The sequence below is a fragment of the Thalassophryne amazonica genome, chromosome 3 (genome assembly GCF_902500255.1).
Source record: "Thalassophryne amazonica chromosome 3, fThaAma1.1, whole genome shotgun sequence".
Taxonomy (NCBI): Eukaryota; Metazoa; Chordata; class Actinopteri; order Batrachoidiformes; family Batrachoididae; genus Thalassophryne; species Thalassophryne amazonica.
In genome coordinates, this window is record NC_047105.1 from 89,768,696 (window position 1) to 89,794,464 (window position 25,769).

At 40.9% G+C, this 25,769-nt stretch overlaps 1 protein-coding gene across 1 annotated transcript in view; it reads right to left on the minus strand.

Annotated features, from left to right (window-relative positions):
* The window catches only part of LOC117507231 (neuronal vesicle trafficking-associated protein 1-like), a 33,178-nt gene extending 14,292 nt beyond the window's left edge, over positions 1-18,886 (minus strand). The window contains exons 1-4 of the mRNA XM_034167055.1: positions 18,826-18,886; positions 3,604-3,674; positions 3,290-3,422; positions 2,979-3,095 (exon numbers count right to left, since the gene is read on the minus strand). Of these exons, the coding sequence (XP_034022946.1) occupies positions 2,979-3,095; positions 3,290-3,418 (246 nt within the window). The 5' untranslated portion in view covers positions 3,419-3,422; positions 3,604-3,674; positions 18,826-18,886. The remainder of the gene's footprint in view (positions 1-2,978; positions 3,096-3,289; positions 3,423-3,603; positions 3,675-18,825) is intronic.
* Positions 18,887-25,769: the final 6,883 nt, after the last annotated feature.

The following is a 25,769-nucleotide window of genomic DNA, read 5'->3' on the forward strand; positions in this document are numbered from 1 at the left end:
GGGTATTTAAGGTGGCGACTGGCAAGTGTTTCCCTTCTTTGCATCTCTTCTAATGAGTGGCAACATGGGATCCTCGAAACAACTCTCAAATGACCTGAAAACAAAGATTGTTTAACATCATGGTTTTTAGGGGAAGGATACAAAAAGCTATCTCAGAGATTTCAGCTGTCAGTTTCCACTGTGAGGAACATAGTGAGGAAATGGAAGACCACAGGCACAGTACTAGTTAAGGCCTGAAGTGGCAGGCCAAGAAAAATCTCATAACTTGAAGCGAAGGCTGGTGAGAACAGTCATAGTCAACCATAGACCTGCTCCAAAAACCTACAACAAGACCTTGCTGCAGATAGTGTCTCTATGCATCGTTCAACTATACAGCACACTTTGCAAAAGGAGATGCTGTATGATGCTGTAATGCAGAGGAAGCCTTTTCTGCGTACACGCCACATACAGAGTCGCTTGAGGTATGCTAAAGCACATTTGGACAAGCCAGCTTCGTTTTGGAATAAGGTGCTGTGGACTGATGAAACTAAAATTAAGTTATTAGGACATAACATGCATTCATGCAGAGGAACAAGTACAATGTTCTGGAAAGTCCATCTCAGTCCCCAGACCTGAATATTATTGAAAGTCTGTGGCGTGATTTTAAGTGGGTGTCCATGCTCGGAAATCAGCAAACCTGACTGAACTGGAGATGTGTTGTAAAGAAGAATGGTCCAAAATACCTTCAACTAGAATCCATGCTCTCATTGGAAGCTATAGGAAGCATTTAGTGTCTGTTATTTCTGCCAAAGGAGGATCTACTAAATATTGATGTATTTTTTCTGTTGGGGTGCCCAAATTTATGCACCTGCCTAATTTTTTTAAAGAATTATTGCACACTTTCTGTAAATCCTATAAACTTCATTTCACTTCTCAAATATCACTGTGTTTGTCTGCTATATGATATATTTAACTGAAATTTTTGATCCAAACAACCAATGATTTATAAAGGAAAATAATGGAAACCATCGGGTGCCCAAACTTTTACATACAACTGCATCTTTTTTTTTTTTGTTTGTTTTTTTTAATCATCAGATCACCATTGCTCACCATTGGTCCTGATCACTCATCTTTGATGACTGTTTTTTGGTGCTGAACACTGAACTTTGTTCCTGATTGCAGATCTTTAATCCTGATCCACTTCTATGATCCTGAACTTTGATTCTGATTGCCAGCCTTTGATCCTGATCATTAAACTTTAATCCTTATTCGAGACCTTTAATCGTGATCCTCTTCTTTGATCCCAATCTTTAATTCTGAGTGCAGACGTTCTAATCATGTGCCTCTTCTTTTATCCTTATATTTGATACTGATTGGTGACCCTGATCCAAATCACTCATGTCTGATTGTGACTGCAGAACTCTAATCCTGACCCTCTCCTTTGATCCTGAACCTTGATCATTGCTGCCTACCTTTGCAGCCTAGTCTCACGTTTTTTTCTTGCTCCCATCACGAAAACCGCCCCATTTTTGTAACACTGTTTTTTATTTTGCTATTTATGATCCTCCCATTCTCCTAACTCTAACTATAACCATAGCGTAAGTGTCTACCCTCCCCTAACCCTAACTATAACTCCCCAGACCTCCTCCCCATCACCCCAAATTCTGTGCCCCGTCATGGAAAGCACCCCATGTTCATGCCCTGTCATGAACCCATAGATTAATGTACTTTTCGTAATGCCGACACAAACTGTTGTGAGACTGGGTTGACCTTGATCCTGATCACTCATCTTTGATCATGAACTTGGATCCTGATAGTTTTATTCTGGTCCTCATCACTGATATTTGGGTTCGTCATTACTTCCACCAATGAAGTTGGAGGAGGTTATGTTTACGTTATCGCCGCTGTTTCTTTGTTTGTCTGATTGCAAACAGAGCCCACAGTTTTTCATATATCGTTACATTTTACTGAAGATTCATATCCTGATAGGCAAGAAGTGATAAAATTTTCAAGGTCAAAGGGCAAAGTCAGGAAAAATCTTGGAAAACTGAAAGGGACTACACCTTTACAGCTGTTTGCTGTATATTTAAGAAGCGATTTCAAACATGAGTGAAGTTGGACTCCAGAAGCCTTTGTTACACTTGACAGAGACATCATCCAGCTTTTGGTTATACATTTGGGGAAAATGTCAAAAATGCCCTCTCTAACATCCTTAAAGGAAGTGGGAAAAATCCTGGATTTACCCCTTTACTCAAATTTGCTCTAAATGTACCGATCCTCACTCTCTCCACAAAGTTTCATGAAAATTGGTTCAGTCATTTTTTTTTTTTTTTCTTTTCAAAATCCACATTTCTGGACAGACGTTGAAACAGCCTCCTTGGTGGAGTTAATAAGAAAAAGAGATGGTGCAGTTACACAGCGGAGCAGATGGTGCAACATGTACAAAGCAAAGCAACAGGCGTTATGACGAGAGGCGTTGTGCGATAAAAGGCTCCCTGCAGGACTTCAAAGTGCCAATGTGAGCGTGCGAGGAGTCCTTCCTCTCACTGATGTGCCTCTTTGCCTTTCAGATGTCTGTGAATTAATGCTGTGCTTAAAAACCAAAAAAAGGAGGCGTGACACTCCCCGGAGAAACAGCTTCTTCTGATTATTTTTAATGTGACTTTCAAAGCAAAAGTGGAGAAAACACCAGAGTCCAAATCAGAGCTGGAACTGTGAATCATTTACATATGAATGTGTGACGGTCAGGGGAGCATGGAAGGAAGGAAGGAAAGGATGCTGTCATCTGGAGGCTGTTACCATGGCAGCAGCTGAATTAAAGGGGGTTTGAGGGTGGGGGTGCTGGCTGACATGATGAAAGCAGGGCACTGGAGTGAAGGTAGCCTGACTGAAGTCTGTGATGACTTGGAGCACAGCGGGAATGTTGTTGTGGTGGTCCACAGGATGATTTTGTAAATGTGAAGACAAGTCATACACAAACTGCAATAAAATGTTCTTACTTTGAGTCGCTCAGAAACACCTTCGATGATACTTATGGAGAACTCTGCAATTTTAGGAGATCGCAGCTTTCCCTTCTTGCTGTCTCCATCATAATCAGCCTTTGTCTTCACCACCACCTGGAAAAACACATCACACACTCATTAGATTACATATACATAAATATTACCTCTGATGTCATGGGTTTATTTGTGCACCAACGCCTATATCCTTAATTTCATTGTAATTATTTAAATGCATCAAAAAAAAAAAAGAAGAAGAAGGAGGCATGGATGATTCTGTAATTCCCAAAATGTCAACCTTAAAATCTCACCTTGTCTGGTGGAGGGAACTGCAGCTGACTGGCATCTAAAGGCGTTATGAGCGGGATGGTGTCAAATCCGTCTTCGGAAACCACCTTGCCGTTATTTTTCTCGCTGAAATTGTTCCCCAGTTTAACCATTTTCCCTGAAAACACAAGAAAGAAGCAAAATGTTGAGCAGCGAGGCTCTGTGGGCCGTGGTGATGGTTTGGAGAAAGCCTGTGTGAGCCACAAAGCCGCAGCAAAGGACGCGCAAAGCTGCGACATAATGGGACCCGTGCGTCGCAACGGAAAATAAGATTACGCATTTAACGCATCGAGACTTACCAGCTCAGCCGAGTGTGGCTTTTTAAAGCGTGTATTAGTCCTGCTGTGGGGACTTCTTGTTCCGCTGCCGTGCTTTTTTTTCCTGTGTGTGTGTGTGTGTGTGTGTGTGTGTGTGTGTGTGTGTGTGTGTGTGTGTGTGTGTGTGTGTGTGTGTGTGTGTGTGTGTGTGTGTGTGTGTGTGTGTGTGTGTGTGACGCAGCCGATTTGCGAGGCACTGCTGTGTACAATATGGCCAATATGGATGTTTGCTGCGAGCTGGATGCTGCTGCGTCTGTCTGCCAGTGATGTAACATCCTCATCATATCCATCAGCTCTGCTCACACACACACACAAACACCACCAAATATAAATGTACCTTAAAAACTATATAACAATATCATGATATCACACAGGAATTTGCAGAGTAAAATAGACTCTGCAGTGAGAACGCATGGACCCACAGTGTTAAATTGGAATCAAGGTGACAATGACCTGGATTCAATACAAAAATAAATAAATAAATACAAAACACTAAATCCTGAAATGCATGCTAGGTGTCAAAAAAAATCAACAAATGTGTACCCCACCCCGTTTTGATTTTGTTTTAGATTTGTTTGACTGTGTTTTCCTTAGATTCCTGTCAAAACTCTATCTATATACGAGTATGTACAGTGAGGAAAATAAGTTTTTGAACACCCTGCGGTTTTGCAAGTTCTCCCACTTAGAAATCATGGAGGGGTCTGAAATTTTTATCTTAGGTGCATGTCCACTGTGAGAGACGTAATCTAAAAAAAAAAATCCAGAAATCACAATGTATGATTTTTTTTTTAATAATTTATTTGTATATTACTGCTGCAAATAAGTATTTGAACACCTGTGAACATCAATGTTAATATTTGGTACAGTAGCCTTTGTTTGCAATTACAGAGGTCAAATGTTTCCTGTAGTTTTTCACCAGGTTTTCACACACTGCAGCAGGGATTTTGGTCCACTCCTCCATATAGATCTTCTCTAGATCTTTCAGGTTTGGAGTTTCAGCTCCCTCCAAAGATTTTTTATTGAGTTCTGGTCTGGAGACTGGCCAGGCCACTCCAGGACCTTGAAATGCTTCTTACGGAGCCCCTCCTTATTTGCCCTGGCTATGTGTTTGGGGTCATTGTCATACTGGAAGACTCAGCCATGACCCATCTTCAGTGCTGTTACTGAGGGAAGGAGGTTGTTTGCCAAAATCTCGCAATACATGACCCCATCCATCCTCCCTTCAATACGGTGCAGTTGTCCTGTCCCCTTTGCAGAAGAGCACCCCCAGAGTATGATGTTTCCACCCCATGCTTCACGGTTGGGATGGTTTTCTTGGGGCTGTTCTCATCCTCTAAACATGGTAAATGGAGTTGATTCCAAAAAGCTCTATTCTGGTCTCATCTGACCACATGACCTTCTCCCATGCCTCCTCTGGATCATCCAGATGGTCACCGGTGAACTTCAAACGGGCCTGGACGTGTGCTGGCTTGAGCAGGGGGACCTTGCTGCCCTGCAAGATTTTAAACCATGACAGCATCATGTGATACTAATGTAATCTTTGTGACTGTGGTCCCAGCTCTCTTCAGGTCATTGACCAGGTCCTCCTGTGTAGTTCTGAGCTTCCTCAGAATCATCCTTACCCCACAAAGTGAGATCTTGCATGGAATCCCAGACCGAGGGAGATTGACAGTCATCTTGTGTTTCTTCCACTTTCTAATAAATAATAACAGTTGTTGTCTTCTACCAAGCTGCTTGCCTGTTGTCCTGTAGTCCATCCCAACCTTGTGCAGGTCTACAGTTTTGTCCCTGGTGTCCATAGACAGCTCTTTGGTCTTGGCTATGGTGGACAGGTTGGAGTGTGATTGATTGAGTGTGTGAACAGGTGTCTTTTATACAGGTAACAACTTCAAACAGGTGCAATTAATACAGGTAAAGAGTGCAGAATAAGAGGGCTTCTTAAAGAAAAATTAACAGGTCTGTGTGAGCCAGAATTCTTGCTGGTTGGTAGGTGTTCAAATACTTATTTGCAGCAGTAACATACAAATAAATTATTAAAAAAATCATACATTGTGATTTCTGGATTGTTTTTTTTTTTTTTAGATTATGTCTCTCACAGTGGACATGCACCTAATATGAAAATTTCAGACCCCTCCATGATTTCTAAGCGGGAGAACTTGCAAAACCGCAGGGTGTTCAAATACTTATTTTCCTCACTATGTGTATATATATATATATATATACATACATACGTACACTCAACAAAAATATAAACTAACTGGAGTCAGGTCGAGACCCCGATGAGGACGATGAGCATGCAGATGAGCTTCCCTGAGACGGTTTCTGACAGTTTGTGCAGAAATTCTTTGGTTATGCAAACCGATTGTTTCAGCAGCTGTGCGAGTGGCTGGTCTCAGACGATCTTGGAGGTGAACATGCTGGATGTGGAGGTCCTGGGCTGGTGTGGTTACACATGGTCTGCAGTTGTGAGGCTGGTTGGATGTACTACCAAATTCTCTGAAACGTTTTTGGAGATGGCTTATGGTAGAGAAATGAACATTCAATACACGAGCAACAGCTCTGGTTGACATTCCTGCTGTCAGCATGCCAATTGCACGCGCCCTCAAATCTTGCGACATCTGTGGCATTGTGCTGTGTGATAAAACTGCACCTTTCAGAGTGGCCTTTTATTGTGGGCAGCCTAAGGCACACCTTTGCACTAATCATGGTGTCTAATCAGCATCTTGGTATGGCACACCTGTGAGGTGTGATGGATTATCTCAGCAAAGGAGAAGTGCTCACTATCACAGATTTAGACTGGTTTGTGAACAATATTTGAGGGAAATGGTGATATTGTGTATGTGGAAAAAGTTTTAGATCTTTGAGTTCATCTCATACAAAATGGGAGCAAAACCAAAAGTGTTGCATTTATATTTTTGTTGAGTGTATATATATATATATATATATATATATATATATATATATATATATATATATATATATATATATATATATATATATGCTATTGAAGCAGAGTCTTTATTGTCATTGCACATATACATATGTAAAAGTCTGGAGACTGATGATTTCTGTGATTTTCCTTTATAAATCACTCAACATGCAGATCCACCTTGGGTTTGCTGTGGTGACCCCGAGTGCAAACAAGGGAGCAGCCGAAGGGACTTAATCATATAGCAGACAAACACAGTGATATCTGAGAAGTGAAATGAAGTTTATATGATTTACAGAAAGTGTGCAATAATTGTTTAAACAAAATTAGGCAGGTGCATAAATTTTGGGTTCCCAACAGAAAAAATACATCAATATTTCTCCTTTTGCAGAAATAACAGCCTCTCAATGCTTTCTATAGCTTCCAATGAGAGTCTGGATTCTGGTTGAAGGTTTTTTGCACCATTCTTCTTTATAAAACATCTCTAGTTCAGTCAGGTTTGTTGGTTTCTGAGCATGGACAACCCGCTTAAAATCACACCACAGATTTTCAGTAATACTCAGGTCTGGGGACTGAGATGGCCATTCCAGAACGTTGTACTTGTTCCTCTGCATGACTGCCTTAGTAGATTTTGAGCAGTGTTTAGGGTCATTGTCTTGTTGAAAGATCCAGCCCCAGCGCAACTTCAACTTTGATAACTTTGATAACTGACCAAATGCCGTTTGGTCAGTATTCACAGCATTTTTATTTTTTTTTTTTAGAAAATACATTTATCTGTTTGTTGAGTTTAACCATTTCACACTCATGTTATAAGACAGTGATTGTGGTGCAGTAGTAAAGTTTCTGTCTGGTAATCAGAGTGTGTGGGTTCAAATCCTGTGAGTGGTGTATTTTGTTTTGTTTTAACCAGGATTATTTAACCGCCAGGTTCTGTATTCCATCCCATTTTATGTATTATTTATATCAACCCAGTGATATTCACTAATTATACAGCTGTTTTATTTCATTTTCCTCCACATCAGCAGCATGATGTGGTGCAACTCATCCCATGGAACACAATGCAAGCAGCTGCAGCTGCCCACACTGTGTTCCTGCTTGACAGACACCATTGCGTGCACGAACCGTTGCACCGGCGTTGTGCACGCCTGCCCGTCGGTGCAATGTTTTGTGGTACATTCATACACCTCTACCACTGTGTGTCACCCTGAAGCTGTAAACAAATCGACCAAATTCACACTATGTGTGAAGTGGCCCGAATCAATGTGACCCTTAACTTTAACAAGATTCCCAGTACCTGCACTGGCCACACAGCCACACAGCATGATGGAACGACCTCCAAATTTTACTGCAGGTATTGTTTTTCTTGGAATGCTGTGTTCACTTCGGGCCTTAACTAGTACTGTGCCTGTGGTCTTCCATTTCCTATTATGTTCCTCACAGTGGAAACTGACAGCTGAAATTTCTGAGATAGCTTTTTATATCCTTCCCCCAAACCATGATGTGAACAATCTTTGTTTTCAGGTCATTTGAGAGTTGTTTAGAGGGTCCCATGTTGCCACTCATTAGAAGAGATGCAAAGAGGAGAAACATTTGCAAATGGCCACCTTAAATACCCATCCATCCATCCATTTTCTTCCGCTTTATCCGGAGTCGGGTCGCGGGGGCAGCAGCTCAAGCAAAGCCGCCCAGACCTCCCGATCCACACACACCTCCTCCAGCTCCTCCGGGGGAACCCCAAGGTGTTTCCAAGCCAGCCGAGAGATGTAATCCCTCCAGCGTGTCCTGGGTCTTCCCCGGGTCCTCCTCCCAGTGAGACGTGCCCAGAACACCTCTCCAGCGAGGCGTCCAGGGGGCATCCGGAAAAGATGCCCGAGCCACCTCAACTGACTCCTTTCGACGTGGAGGAGCAGCGGCTCGACTCCGAGCTCCTCCCGAGTGACCGAGCTCCTCACCCTATCTCTAAGGGAGTGCCCAGCCACCCGCTTGTACTCGCGATCTCGTTCTTCTTTCGCGAGCTGGAAAACACCACTTTTAAAAATATCAGGTGTGACTTGTACAATGGTGTTAAAGTGGTCTCTGAACGCAATTGACACTATTTTTTCCACAAGACATTCGGGGGTGGAGGACCCGACCTGTCCTGCCGGGACGCATGTGATGGGTTACGTGATGGACTCGTGGAGGAGATGGCAGGTCATGTGCCTTTACACGCTTTCTGTGGAGGACGTCGAAGATGTGTATATATTTGGCTTGGTGGTGACCGGCTTTCTGCTGTGTGGAGCGGGCATGGCGCTGGTTTACCAGAAAATTAAGAAAGTGCAGGCAGCATTAATTGGGCCTTCCAGGCTGCCCTACATGATTGATTCGATTGGGAAGGCAGTGGCTGCGCAGTCGGCGGGTGTTAACCACACGCTGGAAAACATCTCAGGCAGGATTGCAGCTCTGGAAATCCGCTTTGACCGTCAGTGAAGACCACATTCTACATTCAGATGTATTGAGAGCCACTCTGTTCTCAGAACTGTGGAATCTTTCAGGCGTCTGCTAATCTGGATATTCATTTGGCTTCCCCAAACACAGCTGCACTTCAAGGCCGCTGTGATAAAAAACCTCCTCAAGAAGATCAACACTTAAGCCTCGCTCCCTGGTCATTCCCCTCCCCTCAGCTTCTCAGGCTGAGCCCCTCCCCCTTCCAGGATTGTCGGACAAGGCCGTTGACGGCACCTAATAGGCTGCCTCCGGAGTGTTCTGATAAACTGGACCTTCAAATCTCGGTTGTCATCCTGCGTCTTTGTTGTCTGTGTGATTATTGTTTTTCTGTGCTGATGGGGGTTTTTTCCTCATTGCTGCTGTGTAATGCAGTGGCTATGAGGGTTTTTTTTTTCTCTCTTCTTCCCTCGTGTGTGCTTTTTTATATGTGTTTATGTACCGGGCCGGCCTATGTGTGTTGTGTGTTATGTGTGTGTCGTTTGTTATGGGTCGGTCTTGGTTTGCTCAGCCCTGCTGTTGACCAAGGCAGGGATGTACATCTGGAGCTGGTCCCCGGGTGCCTAATGGCGACCTCTGCTCCTAATTGGCAATTAGGATGGGTTAAATGCAGTAGACACATTTCATTCTGCAGGGAACATGTTCTTTTGTGCATATGACAATAAAATTCTTTTGAATCCTTTTTTTTTAAGCTTTTCGTTATAGGTGAGAGCAATGTCATAGCACTACCACGTTGGGCTTCAACCCATAACTTCTGGTTATTAGGTGACAGCACCATCAGATTGTTTGTGACCAAGGACCCCTCTTGTTATTAGGTAAGAGCACTGCCATAACACCTTCAGTTTGCATTTGAACACATAATCTTCTGGATGTTAGATGACAAAACAGTCATAGCACTGTCAGGTTGTATTTGATCCCATAACCTTTTAATTATTAGGCAACAGCACTGTTATAGCACCATTATATTGTGTTTGGTTATTAGGCCACAGCACTGACATAGCACCATCAGGTTGTGTTTGAACCCATACCCTTCTGGTTATTAGGTGACAACACAGTCATACAACTCTCATGTTGGGTTTGAACTAATAGCATTCTAGTTTAGCACACTGTCAAAGCAACCTCTTTTTCTCATTTCCCACCCAAGTCCTGGCTGGTCTCCACCTAGGCAACCAGCAGCAAGTTCGTCAGTTTAATTGGCTGAAGATCGCTTGGCACTGAGCCCTTCTGATTGGCTCACACAAACCCAAGCTACGGGCTGGTTTCCACCTCCTCGTTTGCTACTGTACCCATTTTTATGCATATTTTTTATTTTCCACATAAAAGTCTGTTCATAGTTTTTAGCCCAAGTGTTTAGTGTTTTTCTCTGACACACTAAATTAAAGCAGAACAGCAAAAAATAAATGGATGTCACTGCTGCCTGTGTGTGACATTACTTAGTGTGTGCCTGCCTCTTTTTCCACGTGAACAGAGGAGGAGACCAGCCAGCAGTGTTGTGCGATACTGTAAGATTTGGTATTAATCCTATACCAAGTAAATACAGGGTCACTATCGTTGATACACATACTTGTACTTTTTAATACGAGGTCACTCATGGTACACTGAGTCTCAAACAGAAAGTGCCAAATTTTGAGCCCACAGTGAAACAGGAAATGCCAAATGTTGAACACTTCCTACATTGACAGTACATGAGATCTCGTGGGAATTCAATTTCAAGTTGAGACTGAAACAGGAAGTGCCAAATTTTGAGTCCACAGTGAAACAGGAAATGTCAAATGTGTTTAACTTTGGAAAGTTATATATATATATATATATATATATATATATATATATATATATATATATATATATAATTCCCACCCTAGTTTTGATCTGCTTTTTAAATTAACCTGTTCTTTGGTATGTTGTTTTTGCTGTTGTATTTAAACCTTTGTAAGGTTTATGTGTAACATTTTGTTCGTCTCATTAAGTAATAATAAAAAAAAAGTAAAATGTTGAACACTTCCTGGCAAAGCACCCCAGAAGCTGAAGGTTTTTTTTTTTTTTTAGCTATGCTAATGCTCTCCAGAAGCATTTACTAAAAAAAAAGTCTGAAGGTCCTAAATGGCATGGTGAGATTCTGAAGAGTTTCGCTTGTTCATGTCTGCGACATATACATATTAAATAATGTGGATGCATCATCGAATTGTGAAATTTGAATGAATTTTCATGACCTTTAAGTATTTTTGTGATTTTTTTTGTTTGAATTATTAATGATTTAAAAGAGGACAGAATTTGGACAAAGCCAATAGGTAAATACGAAATGCTTCATCATCATAATAAAAGTTTTTGTTGAGAAACAATAGAACAGTAATAAAACATTTTTCCCCATTCATTGGCATGTCTGGATTTTTTTTCTTAAATAAACAAAGTGTACAAAATAATCACTTGAGAACAGATTAAAAAAATGTTTTTTCAGGTAGAGTTTTCAGAAACTACAATACAAAAATTAAATAAAATTTCTGCTTTCATTGGACTTCTGGGCTTTTTTCATAAATAAGCAAAGTGTACAAAAGTATCACTCCGCAACAAATGTTATAAAACAAGTAGAATTTCAAGTAGAATGTGTGTTCAGGAAATACAATACAAAAAAAAATTCTCCCCTTCACCGCACTTCTTTTCTGAATGCATCAGTGCATACAGCAGAGAAACTGAAACTAAAGTATCAATCTCATTACAATGGTAACAATCAATATCAATACCAATGTTGGTATCAATATTATTGATATTTGGATCAATCCACCCACCACTACTAGCCAGGCCAAACTCATGGGCAGGGTTCAATTTACATGGTGAGTTAAATTACATTCAGAGCGAGGTGAATCAGCACTGATATGATCAATTCTGAGAAAATAAAAGTCTAACTCTGAACAATGTTTAACACAGAGAGTGTGACCCTGTTTCTTCCTTTGCTGTAAACCTCAAAGAGGAAGAAGCGGAGATGAAAGCCATTAGTTACTTCTGGGGACTTCCGATATGTAGATGGGACTTGGATGAAGATTAAATGCACCTTCACATTTGCACAAATTTGATCCCCGCACTGGCACGTAATCTTGCTCCCAGTGAGTAAACCCATCGTGAACTGTTGTAAACTGTGTGAGAACTGTACACAGCTGAGTGCCAGTGCGCAAAGAAAATTTTGAGATGTTCGCGTCATTTCATGTAATTGCGCGCAGGCCATCTGAATGTGAAATTAGATTATGAAGAGATGTTACATCTATAATAAACATAACTTTACAGATACATTATGTAACACATAAGAAGGAATGAAAATGCAACTGTTTTTCCAATCCATTACAATATATATGTTATAAAGAATTACCTTTGAGACAAGATTCCAAATGCGTTCTTCACTGCACGGCGAGCACGGACAACCTGATGCTGTTGATAATTTTTCTGTGATTCTGGGAGCGATGAGAGATGGTTTCATCAGCCAAATTCTGATAGCAAATGCGTCATAGGCTACAAAATGTGGAGGTGATGGTCTAGTGGTTAAGCATTGGGCTTGAGACCAGAAGATCCTTGGTTCAAATCCCAGCCTGACCGGAAAATCACTAAGGGCCCTTGGGCAAGGTCCTTAATCCCCTAGTTGCTCCCGGTCTGTAGTGAGTGCCTTGTATGGCAGCACCCTGACACCAGTGTGAATGTGAGGCATTTGAGAGTCTGATGCAGATAGAAAAGCACTATATAAATGTAGTGCATTTTACCATGTATATATGAGAAAGTATGGTTCAAGCGGGACAAAACGGGATGCATTGGCATGATGAATTGAATGGTAGTGCTGGGATCAAATTGGTCAAGGTGGCTTAGGATTCACAAAGTGTATGCCTTCGCAGTTCACACAGCACAATGGGCAGCAACATCAAGTTCACCAGGGAAGACACAAAAGGCAAAATGTTGGTCTTCTGACAATGTGGTGCACTTAAATGATAAGGTCAATATAAGACACTGAAAGTTGTAGGAAACTCACAAATGTAGAGACAACTGTCTGATTTCATTCCCACCATCCACAACCACATAAGCTGGGAGTGATCAGAACACTGTGCCCCAAAACAGCACAGAAAAGATCTTATCCTGTGTGGAAACTAAGATGACGGTATAGGTGAACATCAATAGAAGGCATAAATACACTGCAGCAGATCCTCATCTACCCTATGGATCAGACTCCAACATCACAAGACAAATAATGTTGATGTTTGGTGCAGTGGGTTCATTTATGTAAGTTGGGGAAACGAAACAGCCACTGCACAAATGCATCAGCCTGCCACAGAAGGAGCAATACCTCATGTCAGGACTCTGCAGTTGACCTTCATCTAAAAGGCAAATCGATGCTTTTAAAGACAACAATGTGGACATTTTGGGCAGAGAAGATAGATGGTTTGACGGGGTGTTAAAAATCCTTACCTCAACTGGGGGAGAGGTCTGACTCTTTCTATCTTTCTGCCAACTATAAAATGGGCCTTTCACCACTCCCAAGGAAGGTCACAGATCTTTCACACATTCATCAGGGAGAGTGCACCAAGTGATCCTCTGTCAAAAGTAGACTTTAAATGACTCAAGTGCTTACAACATCTGCCTTTTAAAACTGAAGAAGTCACTTGGATGAATGCCAAAATGGCTTCAAATCTAATAAGAAGTCTACTTGCTGTCAAGTAAACATAGCTACCCTCACAAATGTGTGTTACCCACATCGTGGGCACTGGCGCACCCCATGCCCTCACAGACTCTAACCTTTTCACCTAATGCTAATGAAACAATGGATGCTACTCTTTGTCTTTGACACAGACACAATGCCACCTGTTTTGATTGTTTTTTTTTTTTACTATTTGAAATATTGACTTGTTGGATCATAAAACACAATTCCGCTGTGTTATTGACATCTCAGATGTGTTTAAGCCCAGAGGAGGAGGTGGAGTTTCTTTACAGTGCTGGTGCTTGACTTCTGTTCAGCTGAAATCTGTAATGCATCACCTCCTCAATCAACTCATAACATCAGTCAGAAATCAGTCCAAAAATGCACCTGTCAGAGTTTTGAAGCATGTCATTTTGAAATGAGTCTATATTTCCATAAAGCCACTAAAAGTCAAAGAAACATCACATCACAGTGTTCCTGAAGGGCTTCAATATAACAGAGTGTGAATGGATGTATAAAGCACTAGCTGAGTTACATGTTCTATGCACAGGTAATAGAGAAGAATTTTAACCATGTCATTGTATATTTCATGTAACTTTAGTTAAGGTGTAGTAAGTTGCATTACATTATGTGTATGTTGTCATCAATTTTCATAGAGTAATTTGTGACATTCATGGGACTCACGTGAATGATGATAAAAGGTGATAGCATGTCATATCACTGCAATGCTCTGGCATGCCGTACACAGCAGGTACATTTTAATAAAAAAGAAAAACGCGCAATTTAACTGGCACATTTTGCTATATGTGCTGACTCACACTTAAACAGAATTTTCAGTTTTCAAATTGCCTTTTTTTTTAACAAATAAAAAAAACATTTTTACAGATACAGATTTATTTGTACAACCCCAATTCCAATGAAGTTGGGATGTTGTATGAAATATAAATAAAAACAATACAATGATTTGCAAATCCTCTTCAACCTATATTCAATTGAATACACCACAAAGACAAGATATTTAATGTTCAAACTGATAGACTTTTTTGTTTTTGTGCAAATATTTGCTCATTTTGAAATGGATGCCTGCAACACATTTAAAAAAAAAAGAGCTGGGCAGTTGATGAATGCTCAAAGAACACCTGTTTGGAACATTCCACAAGTGAACAGATCAATTGGAAATATGTAAGTGTCATGATTGGGTATAAAAGGAACATCAAAAAACAAAAAAAAAAGAGATCCGCACAGCCAGTTAGCTCCCAAACTGTTATGTTGGGACGCAGGTTAGAGGAGCGAACCAGCGTCTGACAAGGACCCAGCGCTAAAGAAACAGAGAGCGGTTCCAAAGAACATAACAGATTTATTTCAAGTGCAAATATAAACAAAAAGTGAATTAGCCTGGCGGGGTGGAGGACGACGCGCTCTTCCTAGCGCCCAAGGGATTGGAGCCCGACAGTTCTGGACCCAGAAATTCCCGCCGGCACCCCCCAGGTGGTTAATGAATCGGACAGCGCCTGTTAAGGATGAGAGGCGAGATAAGTAAACACAAATACTGTTTAGGGTTCACACCATCAGCAAACACATTCAGGTTCTAATTCAGACTCAAATTACAGAAACAGCTCTCACAGCCCGTGGAGGACCATCAATCCGCACGCCACGGCTGTGAAGAGCGAATTTACACAATTATCAGAGTAGCTCAAATATAGCTGCGTACAAAACGCCAAATTACTATTGTTAATTACTCAAAGTCATTCACAGCTTTAGTTACCTCTGAAGTGTGCTGATGGAGCATGTCCCTCACCCATCTCCTTAACAGGCACGGTGCGTCAAACCTGGAGCGATCCTCAGCGTCACAATGTTAGACAAACAATCGTCACACAGCAGCAACAAGGTTGAGTCCCCAGCACCTTACACAGAGCAGTCATGGCTTAAATGTAGTACATCATTAGGATATCTACTTCAGCTGGAAGTCCTTTGGAACTGCACGTGAACTGCTGATCAGGATATCCACTTCAGCTGGTAGTCCTTTAACTCTGCACATGAACTGCTGATCAGGATATCCACTTCAGCTGGTAGTCCTTTAACTCTGCACATGAACTGCTGATCAGGATATCCACTTCAGCTGGTAGTCCTTTAACTCTGCACATGAACTGCTCATCAGGTGCATGGGGTTGGCATGATGACAGTGGAGGGTGAGAGATGCTTCATCCATCATCACAGCCTCAGACACGCCCCCCACAAACCACCCGAAGTATACACAAAACACACAAACAGTATCTTGGCCAGCCAAACCCCCCCTCCCCAACACACAACACAAACAAACCTTTAATGAAGCACCAAAGTGACGTTTCTGGCCTCGCCCTTCATCAGACATGATGAAGGGCATTCTTTTTTGTTTTTTGTGCTATATTTTTTGATCCTGCACGCCAGTACAGATTGTGATGTGCGTGTCATCTGATTATAAAAGGAACATCCCCAAAAGGCTCAGCCATTCACAATCAAAGATGGGGCAAGGACACCACTTTGTGAAGAACTGCGTTAAAAAATACTCCAACAGTTTAAGAACAATGTTTCTCAACATTCATTTGCAAGGAATTTAGGGATTCCATCATCTAGAGTCCATGATATAATCAGAAGATTCAGAGAATCTGGAGAACTTTCTACACGTAAGCAGCAAGGCCAAAAACCAACCCTCAGGCGACACTGCATTAAAAACTGGAGGATCTTACTGCCTGGCCTCAGGAACACTTCAGAAAACCATTGTCAGTTAACACAGTTCATCGCTACATCTACAAGTGCAAGTTAAAACTCTACCATGCAAAGCGCAAGCCATACATCAACAACATCCAGAAACACCGCCACCTTCTCTGGGCCTGAGCTCAGTGGAAAAGTGTGCTGTGGTCTGATGAGTCCACATTTCAAATTGTTTTTGGAAATAATGGACATTGTGTCCTCCGGACAAAAGAGAAAAAAGACCATCCAGACTGTTACCAGCACACAGTTCAAAAGCCAGCATCTGTGATGGTATGGGGGTGTGTTAGTGCCCATGGCATGGGCAACTTACACATATGTGATGGCACCATCAATGCTGAAAGGTACATCCAGGTTTTGGAGCAACACATGCTGCCATCCAAGCAACGTCTTTTTCAGGGACATCCCTGCTTATTTCAGCAAGACAATGCCAAGCCACATTCTGCACGTGTTAGAACAGCGTGGCTTCGTAGTAAAAGACTGCGGGTACTAGACTGGCCTGCCTGCAGTCCAGACTGTCACCTATTGAAAATGTGTGGCACATTATGAAGCACAAAATATGACAACGGAGACCCTGGACTGTTGAACAACTGAAGTTGTACATCAAGCAACAATGGGAAAGAATTCCACCTACAAAGCTTCAACAGTTAGTGTCCTCAGTTCCCAAATGCTTATTGAGTGTTGTTAGAAGGAAAGGTGATGTAACACAGTGGTAAACATACCACTGCCCCAGCTTTTTTGAAATGTGTTGCAGTTATCCATTTCAAAAAGAGCAAATATTTGCACAAAAACAATAAAGTTTATCAGATTGAACATTAAATATCTTGTCTTTGTGGTGTATTCACTTGAATATAGGTTGAAGAGGATTTGCAAATCATTGTATTCTGTTTTTATTTACATTTTACACAACGTCCCATCTTCATTGGAATTGGGGTTGGAAAAACCAACACACACGTTACAGTAACATGTGTGTTGGCAGTGGCGGTTCTACACTGAATTACTCCCCGGGCAACACTCCGTCCAAGCGCCCCCCCGCCCACCTAAAAAGAAACAGGCAACATTTTGCACAAACAGCCATTTTTATTGTTATATTTTTAATATTTTATAAGTGCCCCTGAAATTGCAATTGAAACTGACATCAAAAGCCTGGAGGCTATAATATTACTCTTAAACAAAACATCCATGAATTGTTAATTTGAATAAACATGCCCTTACATGCTAAATGTCTGTTATTAGACACTATATTAATCTGTCTTTCAGGGAGGAACAATTAGCTTTTTTACTGAGGTGCATATTTGTCTCAACATTTAGCTAAATATTTAGCTTGATGTTTGTACATATTAGGTTGAATGTGCAAATACTTTGCATTAATTAATCTGCTAAAGTTTTAGGTTTGACAGAAATTGATCATGTAGTGTTTTGCCTTTTTTTCTCCCCAATTTTTGTTCTTCATCTGTGGATCAAACAAAAATCTAACTGAAATGTTATCAGCATTCCCATGCCAATGAAATCAAATGTGATTATTTTTCTCCATTAAATACACCAGTTAATTATGACAATAAGCCTAATTTTAAATTTCATTATTATTATTATTATTATTATTATTATTGTTGTTGTTATTATTATTTTGTCAGTGTGCATGACAACAAAAAGAGTTGCCAGCTGCTGAAAAATTATTGTAAAAACACATTCTTGCAGGCACAAAAAAGGGTCAGATTCAGTCACTTCAGCTTGGAATGTGAACACAGCATAAGTTATAAGCTGTCTTTACAAATAGGCAGGCTCTCCTTTTTGCAAACTTTTTTCCATAAGTGGGCAGATTCAAACCCGTTCTTCAACCCTGTCTGTCTGCTTTCAAATGCCTTTTATTTCATAAACTGGCTGCCTGTCTCGTTTGCTGCTTGATCCGAAGAGAAATGTGGTGCAGAGTTCTGGTTCTGTGCTGCGTCCTAAGTGGACCGAGCCAAAGTGGAGCAGAGCGCACGGGAGAAGAGTGCCTGTCCACGGTTTCCTGCCACACACAGAGAGAATTCGACTGCACCCAGCTTGGGATAAAGCTGAATCCTCTCCATGTGCAGCAGGACATGACACACAATTCAGAAAAAATGTGCAGGAATTATAAACCACTGATGACAGGAATCCATTTTCCCATAATGCCTTTGTCTGTAAACACTCAAACCTTCAAAATTAGTGCATTACTTTAAAACTAAAATATATAGCTGATATTTTCACTTCGTAAAAAATGACAGAGGTGCCATTAATTTCGAGAACCTGTCCGGAATTAGTTTGTTTAAAATTTTAACCATAAGTTAAAACTGCCTTGCTGTGCATGACTCGTCCGACACATCTGCAAGACTGTATGGCTGTGAAAATAAATTATCTTTTCTCTTTCTCCCCTGCTTCCTTTCTCTCTGGTAGCCAGCTCTCTGCTGACAGAGGATTGAGTTCTACCTTTCATAGCTCTCTGTCTGCTACAAATAAATAACATGAAAGCGAAGATCCATCCTGCCTTGTAAAATCAATTGAGGCTGCTGGTGGAATTAATCTATGTCATGAAGAATTACACAATTTAAGGCAGTTCTGAAGGCAAAAGGGATCCAATCCAGCATCAGAATGGTGTACCTAATCAAGTGGCAGCTGCTGTGCTGGAGGACCAGCCTGCAGCCAAACCTTTGATTCAGCAGCACTCATGGCAAACCACTAGGGGGACACAGAGCTCACTAAAAAACACATACTGCATGTTTTCAACTCATACAGTTGTATGCAAAGGTTTGGACACCCCTGATAATTTTCGTGATTTTCCTTTATAAATCATTGGTTGTCTGGATCAGAAATTTCTGTTAAATATAGCATATAGCAGATGAACACACTGATATTTAAGAAGTGAAATGAAGTTTCTAGTATTCACAGAAAGTGTGCAATAATTATTTAGTCAAAATTAGGCAGGTGCATAAATTTTGGCATCCTTGTCATTTTATTGATTTGAATACATTTAGCACTAATTATTGGAACACAAAATTGGTTTGGTAAGCTCACTGACCCTTGTCTTCCTTACACAGGTGAATCCAATCATGAGAAAGGGTATTTAAGGTGGCCATTTGCAAATGTTTCTCCTCTTTGCATCTCTTCCAATGAGTGGCAACATGGGATCCTCTAAACAACTCTCAAATGACCTAAAAACAAAGATTGTTCAACATCACAGTTTAGGGGAAGGATACAAAAAGCTATCTCAGAGATTTCAGCTGTCAGTTTCCACTGTGAGGAACATAGTAAGGAAATGGAAGCCTGCAGGCAAAGTACTAGTTAAGGCCTGAAGTGGCAGGCCAAGAAAAATCTCAGATAAGCTGAAGCGAAGGATGGTGAGATCAGTCATAGTCAACCCACAGACCTGCTCAAAGACCTACAACATGATCTTGCTGCAGATAGTGTCTCTGTGCATCGTTCAACTATACACCACACTTTGCACAAGGAGATGTTGTAATGCAGAGGAAGCCTTTTCTGTGTACACACCGTAAACAGAGTCACTTGAGGTATGCTAAAGCACATTTGGAGAAGCCAGCTTCATTTTGGAATAAGGTGCTGTGGACTGATTAAACTAAAATTGAGTTATTTGGACATAACAAGGGGCGGTATGCATGGCTGAAAAAGAACACAGCATTCCAAGAAAAACACTTGCTACCTACAGTAAAATTTGGAGGTGGTCCATCATGCTGTGTGGCTGTGTGGCCAGTGCAGGTACTGGAAATCTTTTTAAAGTTGAGGGTCACATGGATTCCAGTCAATATCAGCAGATTCTTGAGAACAATGTTCATGAATCAGTGAAGTTGAAGTTGCACCTGGGCTGGATCTTTCAACAAGACAACGACCCTAAACACTGCTCAAAATCTATTAAGGCAGTCATGCGGAGGAACAAGTACAATGTTCTGGAATGGCCATCTCAGTCCCCAGACCTGAATATTATTGAAAATCTGTGGTGTGATTTTAAGTGGGTGTCCATGCTCGGAACCAACAAGCTGAGATGTTTTGTAAAGAAGAATGGTCCAAAATACCTTCAACCACAATTCAGACTCTCATTGGAAGCTATAGAAAGCATTTAGAGGCTGTTATTTCTGCAAAAGGAGGATCTACTAAATATTGATGTATTTTTTCTGTTGGGGTACCCAAATTTATGCACCTGCCTAATTTTGTTTAACCCCCCACCACTACCACCACCCGCCTCATTTTGGCTTGTCAGTATCTCACAAATAAAAAGTGAAATTCCCATCAATGGAATATACAGGCTTAGAAGGGGTTAAAGAATTATTGTACACTTTTTGTAAATCCTATAAACTTCATTTCACTTCTCAAATATCACTGTGTTTGTCTGATATATGACATATTTAACTGAAATTGCTGATCCAAACAACCAGTGATTTATAAAGGAAAATCGTGGAACTCATCAGGGGTGCCCAAGCTTTTACATACCACTGTAAATGTGTGTTTGCACACAGTGAGGATCCTGCTTTAGTCTGTGATAAATGTTACTGCTCTAGAGACCAAAGAGAGCAACAAGAGTCATCACAATCAGGCTATTTATTTGTAAAGATAGACAGATTGTCCCACAAACGATGCTATTGTCATTTTGTACTGTTTAATGCAAGCGCACACTCTTTCAAAGAGTACAGTAATCAACTTTTAATTTTAAAAAATGTTCAGACATTGGAATGGCAATGAAGAAAAAAAAACCTACAGAAATAAAACATTTTTAAAAACCAACAAATAAAATGGACACTCAAATTGCTTAACAATAATGTATGCTCACGGATCACCTCAAAACCTGAACATTATCTACTCACTGAATCTATCTATCTATCTGTCTATCAATCTATCTATCTATCAAATCAAAAGCCAAAGCATCCATTAATACGTCCTGCACAACAGATTAGTCAGCTTTCTCCTCCAGAGTGAAAGATAAAAGTCAGATTTGAGGAACCAAAAGCATATTATAGCTTAATTCCCTGGCATAAAACTATAGATTTAATCTTTGAAAAATTACTTATTTTGGGCCAAAACTCCACAAAACACCTACAACAAAATGTCCTCTACTCCTCTTCATAGTGACCCACCTTCTCTGTCATAGTTCAGTTCCCACCTGAGCTTTGTGCCGAGCGACTAATATTTTGGTGAAGAAAAAGTGCTCAGCGTATGAAGTGTAAACCAGAATATATCACGCCGCCTTTACATTATGTTTTGACCACTTTTATTTTCCATGTTTAATCCTAACCCCCTAAACCACAGTGGCTTTGATGCGTGGCGTGCCACTGTGCTGTTATTGGCAACAAAGACAGGCTTACAAACAAGCTCTACCATTACCTAAGCAATAATACATGTATAGTAGAGAAGCTTGAATCTTCGACTGGACTGGGTTGCTTGACGCAAGGACGTTTCGCTTCAAATCACAGAAGCTTCCTCAGCTAAAATTCTTGCTCTGGTAGTCTGACTTCTGTCTTGACTCTTGTAGAGAAGAATAAACAGAAGCCACAAAAGCTGGAGTTTTAAACCTAACCAGACCTCTCCTACCGAGAGGCAGACTGCTATAGGTTAGTGACTAAACAATAGCTCTAATTAGCACCTATTGTGCTCTAGTTAGCACCCTCCTAATGACAGGGCAGCTGTCCCTCCTAATGATGGGACGGACGCCTCTCCTGATGGCTCCCTTGACGACTCTCCTGATCAATCAATCAATCAATTTTTTTATATAGTGCCAAATCACAACAAACAGTTGCCCCAAGGCGCTTTATATTGTAAGGCAAGGCCATACAATAATTATGTAAAACCCCAACGGTCAAAACGACCCCCTGTGAGCAAGCACTTGGCTACAGTGGGAAGGAAAAACTCCATTTTAACAGGAAGAAACCTCCAGCGAAACCAGGCTCAGGGAGGGGCAGTCTTCTGCTGGGGACTGGTTGGGGCTGAGGGAGAGAACCAGGAAAAAGACATGCTGTGGAGGGGAGCAGAGATCGATCACTAATGATTAAATGCAGAGTGCTGCATACAGAGCAAAAAGAGAAAGAAACAGTGCATCATGGGAACCCCCCAGCAGTCTACGTCTATAGCAGCATAACTAAGGGATGGTTCAGGGTCACCTGATCTAGCCCTAACTATAAGCTTTAGCAAAAAGGAAAGTTTTAAGCCTAATCTTAAAAGTAGAGAGGGTGTCTGTCTCCCTGATCTGAATTGGGAGCTGGTTCCACAGGAGAGGAGCCTGAAAGCTGAAGGCTCTGCCTCCCATTCTACTCTTACAAACCCTAGGAACTACAAGTAAGCCTGCAGTCTGAGAGCGAAGCGCTCTATTGGGGTGATATGGTACTACGAGGTCCCTAAGATAAGATGGGACCTGATTATTCAAAACCTTATAGTAAGAAGAAGAATTTTAAATTCTATTCTAGAATTAACAGGAAGCCAATGAAGAGAGGCCAATATGGGTGAGATATGCTCTCTCCTTCTAGTCCCTGTCAGTACTCTAGCTGCAGCATTTTGAATTAACTGAAGGCTTTTTAGGGAACTTTTAGGACAACCTGATAATAATGAATTACAATAGTCCAGCCTAGAGGAAATAAATGCATGAATTAGTTTTTCAGCATCACTCTGAGACAAGACCTTTCTGATTTTAGAGATATTGCGTAAATGCAAAAAAGCAGTCCTACAGATTTGTTTAATATGCGCTTTGAATGACATATCCTGATCAAAAATGACTCCAAGATTTCTCACAGTATTACTAGAGGTCAGGGTAATGCCATCCAGAGTAAGGATCTGGTTAGACACCATGTTTCTAAGATTTGTGGGGCCAAGTACAATAACTTCAGTTTTATCTGAGTTTAAAAGCAGGAAATTAGAGGTCATCCATGTCTTTATGTCTGTAAGACAATCCTGCAGTTTAGCTAATGGGTGTGTGTCCTCTGGCTTCATGGATAGATAAAGCTGGGTATCATCTGCGTAACAATGAAAATTTAAGCAATACCGTCTAATAATACTGCCTAAGGGAAGCATGTATAAAGTGAATAAAATTGGTCCTAGCACAGAACCTTGTGGAACTCCATAATTAACTTTAGTCTGTGAAGAAGATTCCCCATTTACATGAACAGATTGTAATCTATTAGACAAATATGATTCAAACCACCGCAGCGCAGTGCCTTTAATACCTATGGCATGCTCTAATCTCTGTAATAAAATTTTATGGTCAACAGTATCAAAAGCAGCACTGAGGTCTAACAGAACAAGCACAGAGATGAGTCCACTGTCCGAGGCCATAAGAAGATCATTTGTAACCTTCACTAATGCTGTTTCTGTACTATGATGAATTCTAAACCTGACTGAAACTCTTCAAATAGACCATTCCTCTGCAGATGATCAGTTAGCTGTTTTACAACTACCCTTTCAAGAATTTTTGAGAGAAAAGGAAGGTTGGAGATTGGCCTATAATTAGCTAAGATAGCTGGGTCAAGTGATGGCTTTTTAAGTAATGGTTTAATTACTGCCACCTTAAAAGCCTGTGGTACATAGCCAACTAACAAAGATAGATTGATCATATTTAAGATCGAAGCATTAAATAATGGTAGGGCTTCCTTGAGCAGCCTGGTAGGAATGGGGTCTAATAAACATGTTGATGGTTTGGATGAAGTAACTAATGAAAATAACTCAGACAGAACAATCGGAGAGAAGAGTCTAACCAAATACCGGCATCACTGAAAGCAGCCAAAGATAACGATACGTCTTTGGGATGGTTATGAGTAATTTTTTCTCTAATAGTTAAAATTTTGTTAGCAAAGAAAGTCATGAAGTCATTACTAGTTAAAGTTAATGGAATACTCAGCTCAATAGAGCTCTGACTCTTTGTCAGCCTGGCTACAGTGCTGAAAAGAAACCTGGGGTTGTTCTTATTTTCTTCAATTAGTGATGAGTAGAAAGATGTCCTAGCTTACGGAGGGCTTTTTTATAGAGCAACAGACTCTTTTTCCAGGCTAAGTGAAGATCTTCTAAATTAGTGAGACGCCATTTCCTCTCCAACTTACGGGTTATCTGCTTTAAGCTACGAGTTTGTGAGTTATACCACGGAGTCAGGCACTTCTGATTTAAAGCTCTCTTTTTTAGAGGAGCTACAGCATCCAAAGTTGTCTTCAATGAGGATGTAAAACTATTGACGAGATACTCTATCTCCCTTACAGAGTTTAGGTAGCTACTCTGCACTGTGTTGGTATATGGCATTAGAGAACATAAAGAAGGAATCATATCCTTAAACCTAGTTACAGCGCTTTCTGAAAGACTTCTAGTGTAATGAAACTTATTCCCCACTGCTGGGTAGTCCATCAGAGTAAATGTAAATGTTATTAAGAATGATCAGACAGATGGGAGTTTTTCAGGGAATACTGTTAAGTCTTCTATTCCATACCATAAGTCAGAACAAGATCTAGATATGATTAAAGTGGTGGGGGGACTCATTTACTTTTTGAGCAAAGCCAATAGAGTCTAATAATAGATTAAATGCAGTGTTGAGGCTGGTCATTCTCAGCATCTGTGTGGATGTTAAAATTCGCCCACTATAATTATCTTATCTGAGCTAAGCACTAAGTCAGACAAAAGGTCTGAAAATTCACAGAGAAACTCACAGTAACGACCAGTGGACGATAGATAATAACAAATAAAACTGGTTTTTGGACTTCCAATTTGGATGGACAAGACTAAGAGTCAAGCTTTCAAATGAATTAAAGCTCTGTCTGGTTTTGATTAATTAATAAGCTGGAATGGAAGATTGCTGCTAATCCTCCGCCCCGGCCGCTGCTACGAGCATTCTGACAGTTAGGTGTGACTCGGGTGTGTTGACTCATTTAAACTAACATATTCATCCTGCTGTAACCAGGTTTTCTGTAAGGCAGAATAAATCCATATGTTGATCAATTATTATATCATTTACCAACAGGGACTTAGAAGAGAGAGGACCTAATGTTTAATAGACCACATTAACTGTTTTCGTCTGTGGTGCAGTTGAAGGTGCTATATATTTTTTCTTTTGAATTTTTATGCTTAAATAGATTTTGCTGGTTATTGGTAGTCTGGGAGCAGGCACCGTCTCTACGGGGATGGGGTAATGAGGGGATGGCAGGGGGAGAGAAGCTGCAGAGAGGTGTGTAAGACTACAACTCTGCTTCCTGGTCCCAACCCTGGATAGTCACGGTTTGGAGGATTTAAGAAAATTGGCCAGATTTCTAGAAATGAGAGCTGCTCCATCCAAAGTGGGATGGATGCCGTCTCTCCTAACAAGACCAGGTTTTCCCCAGAAGCTT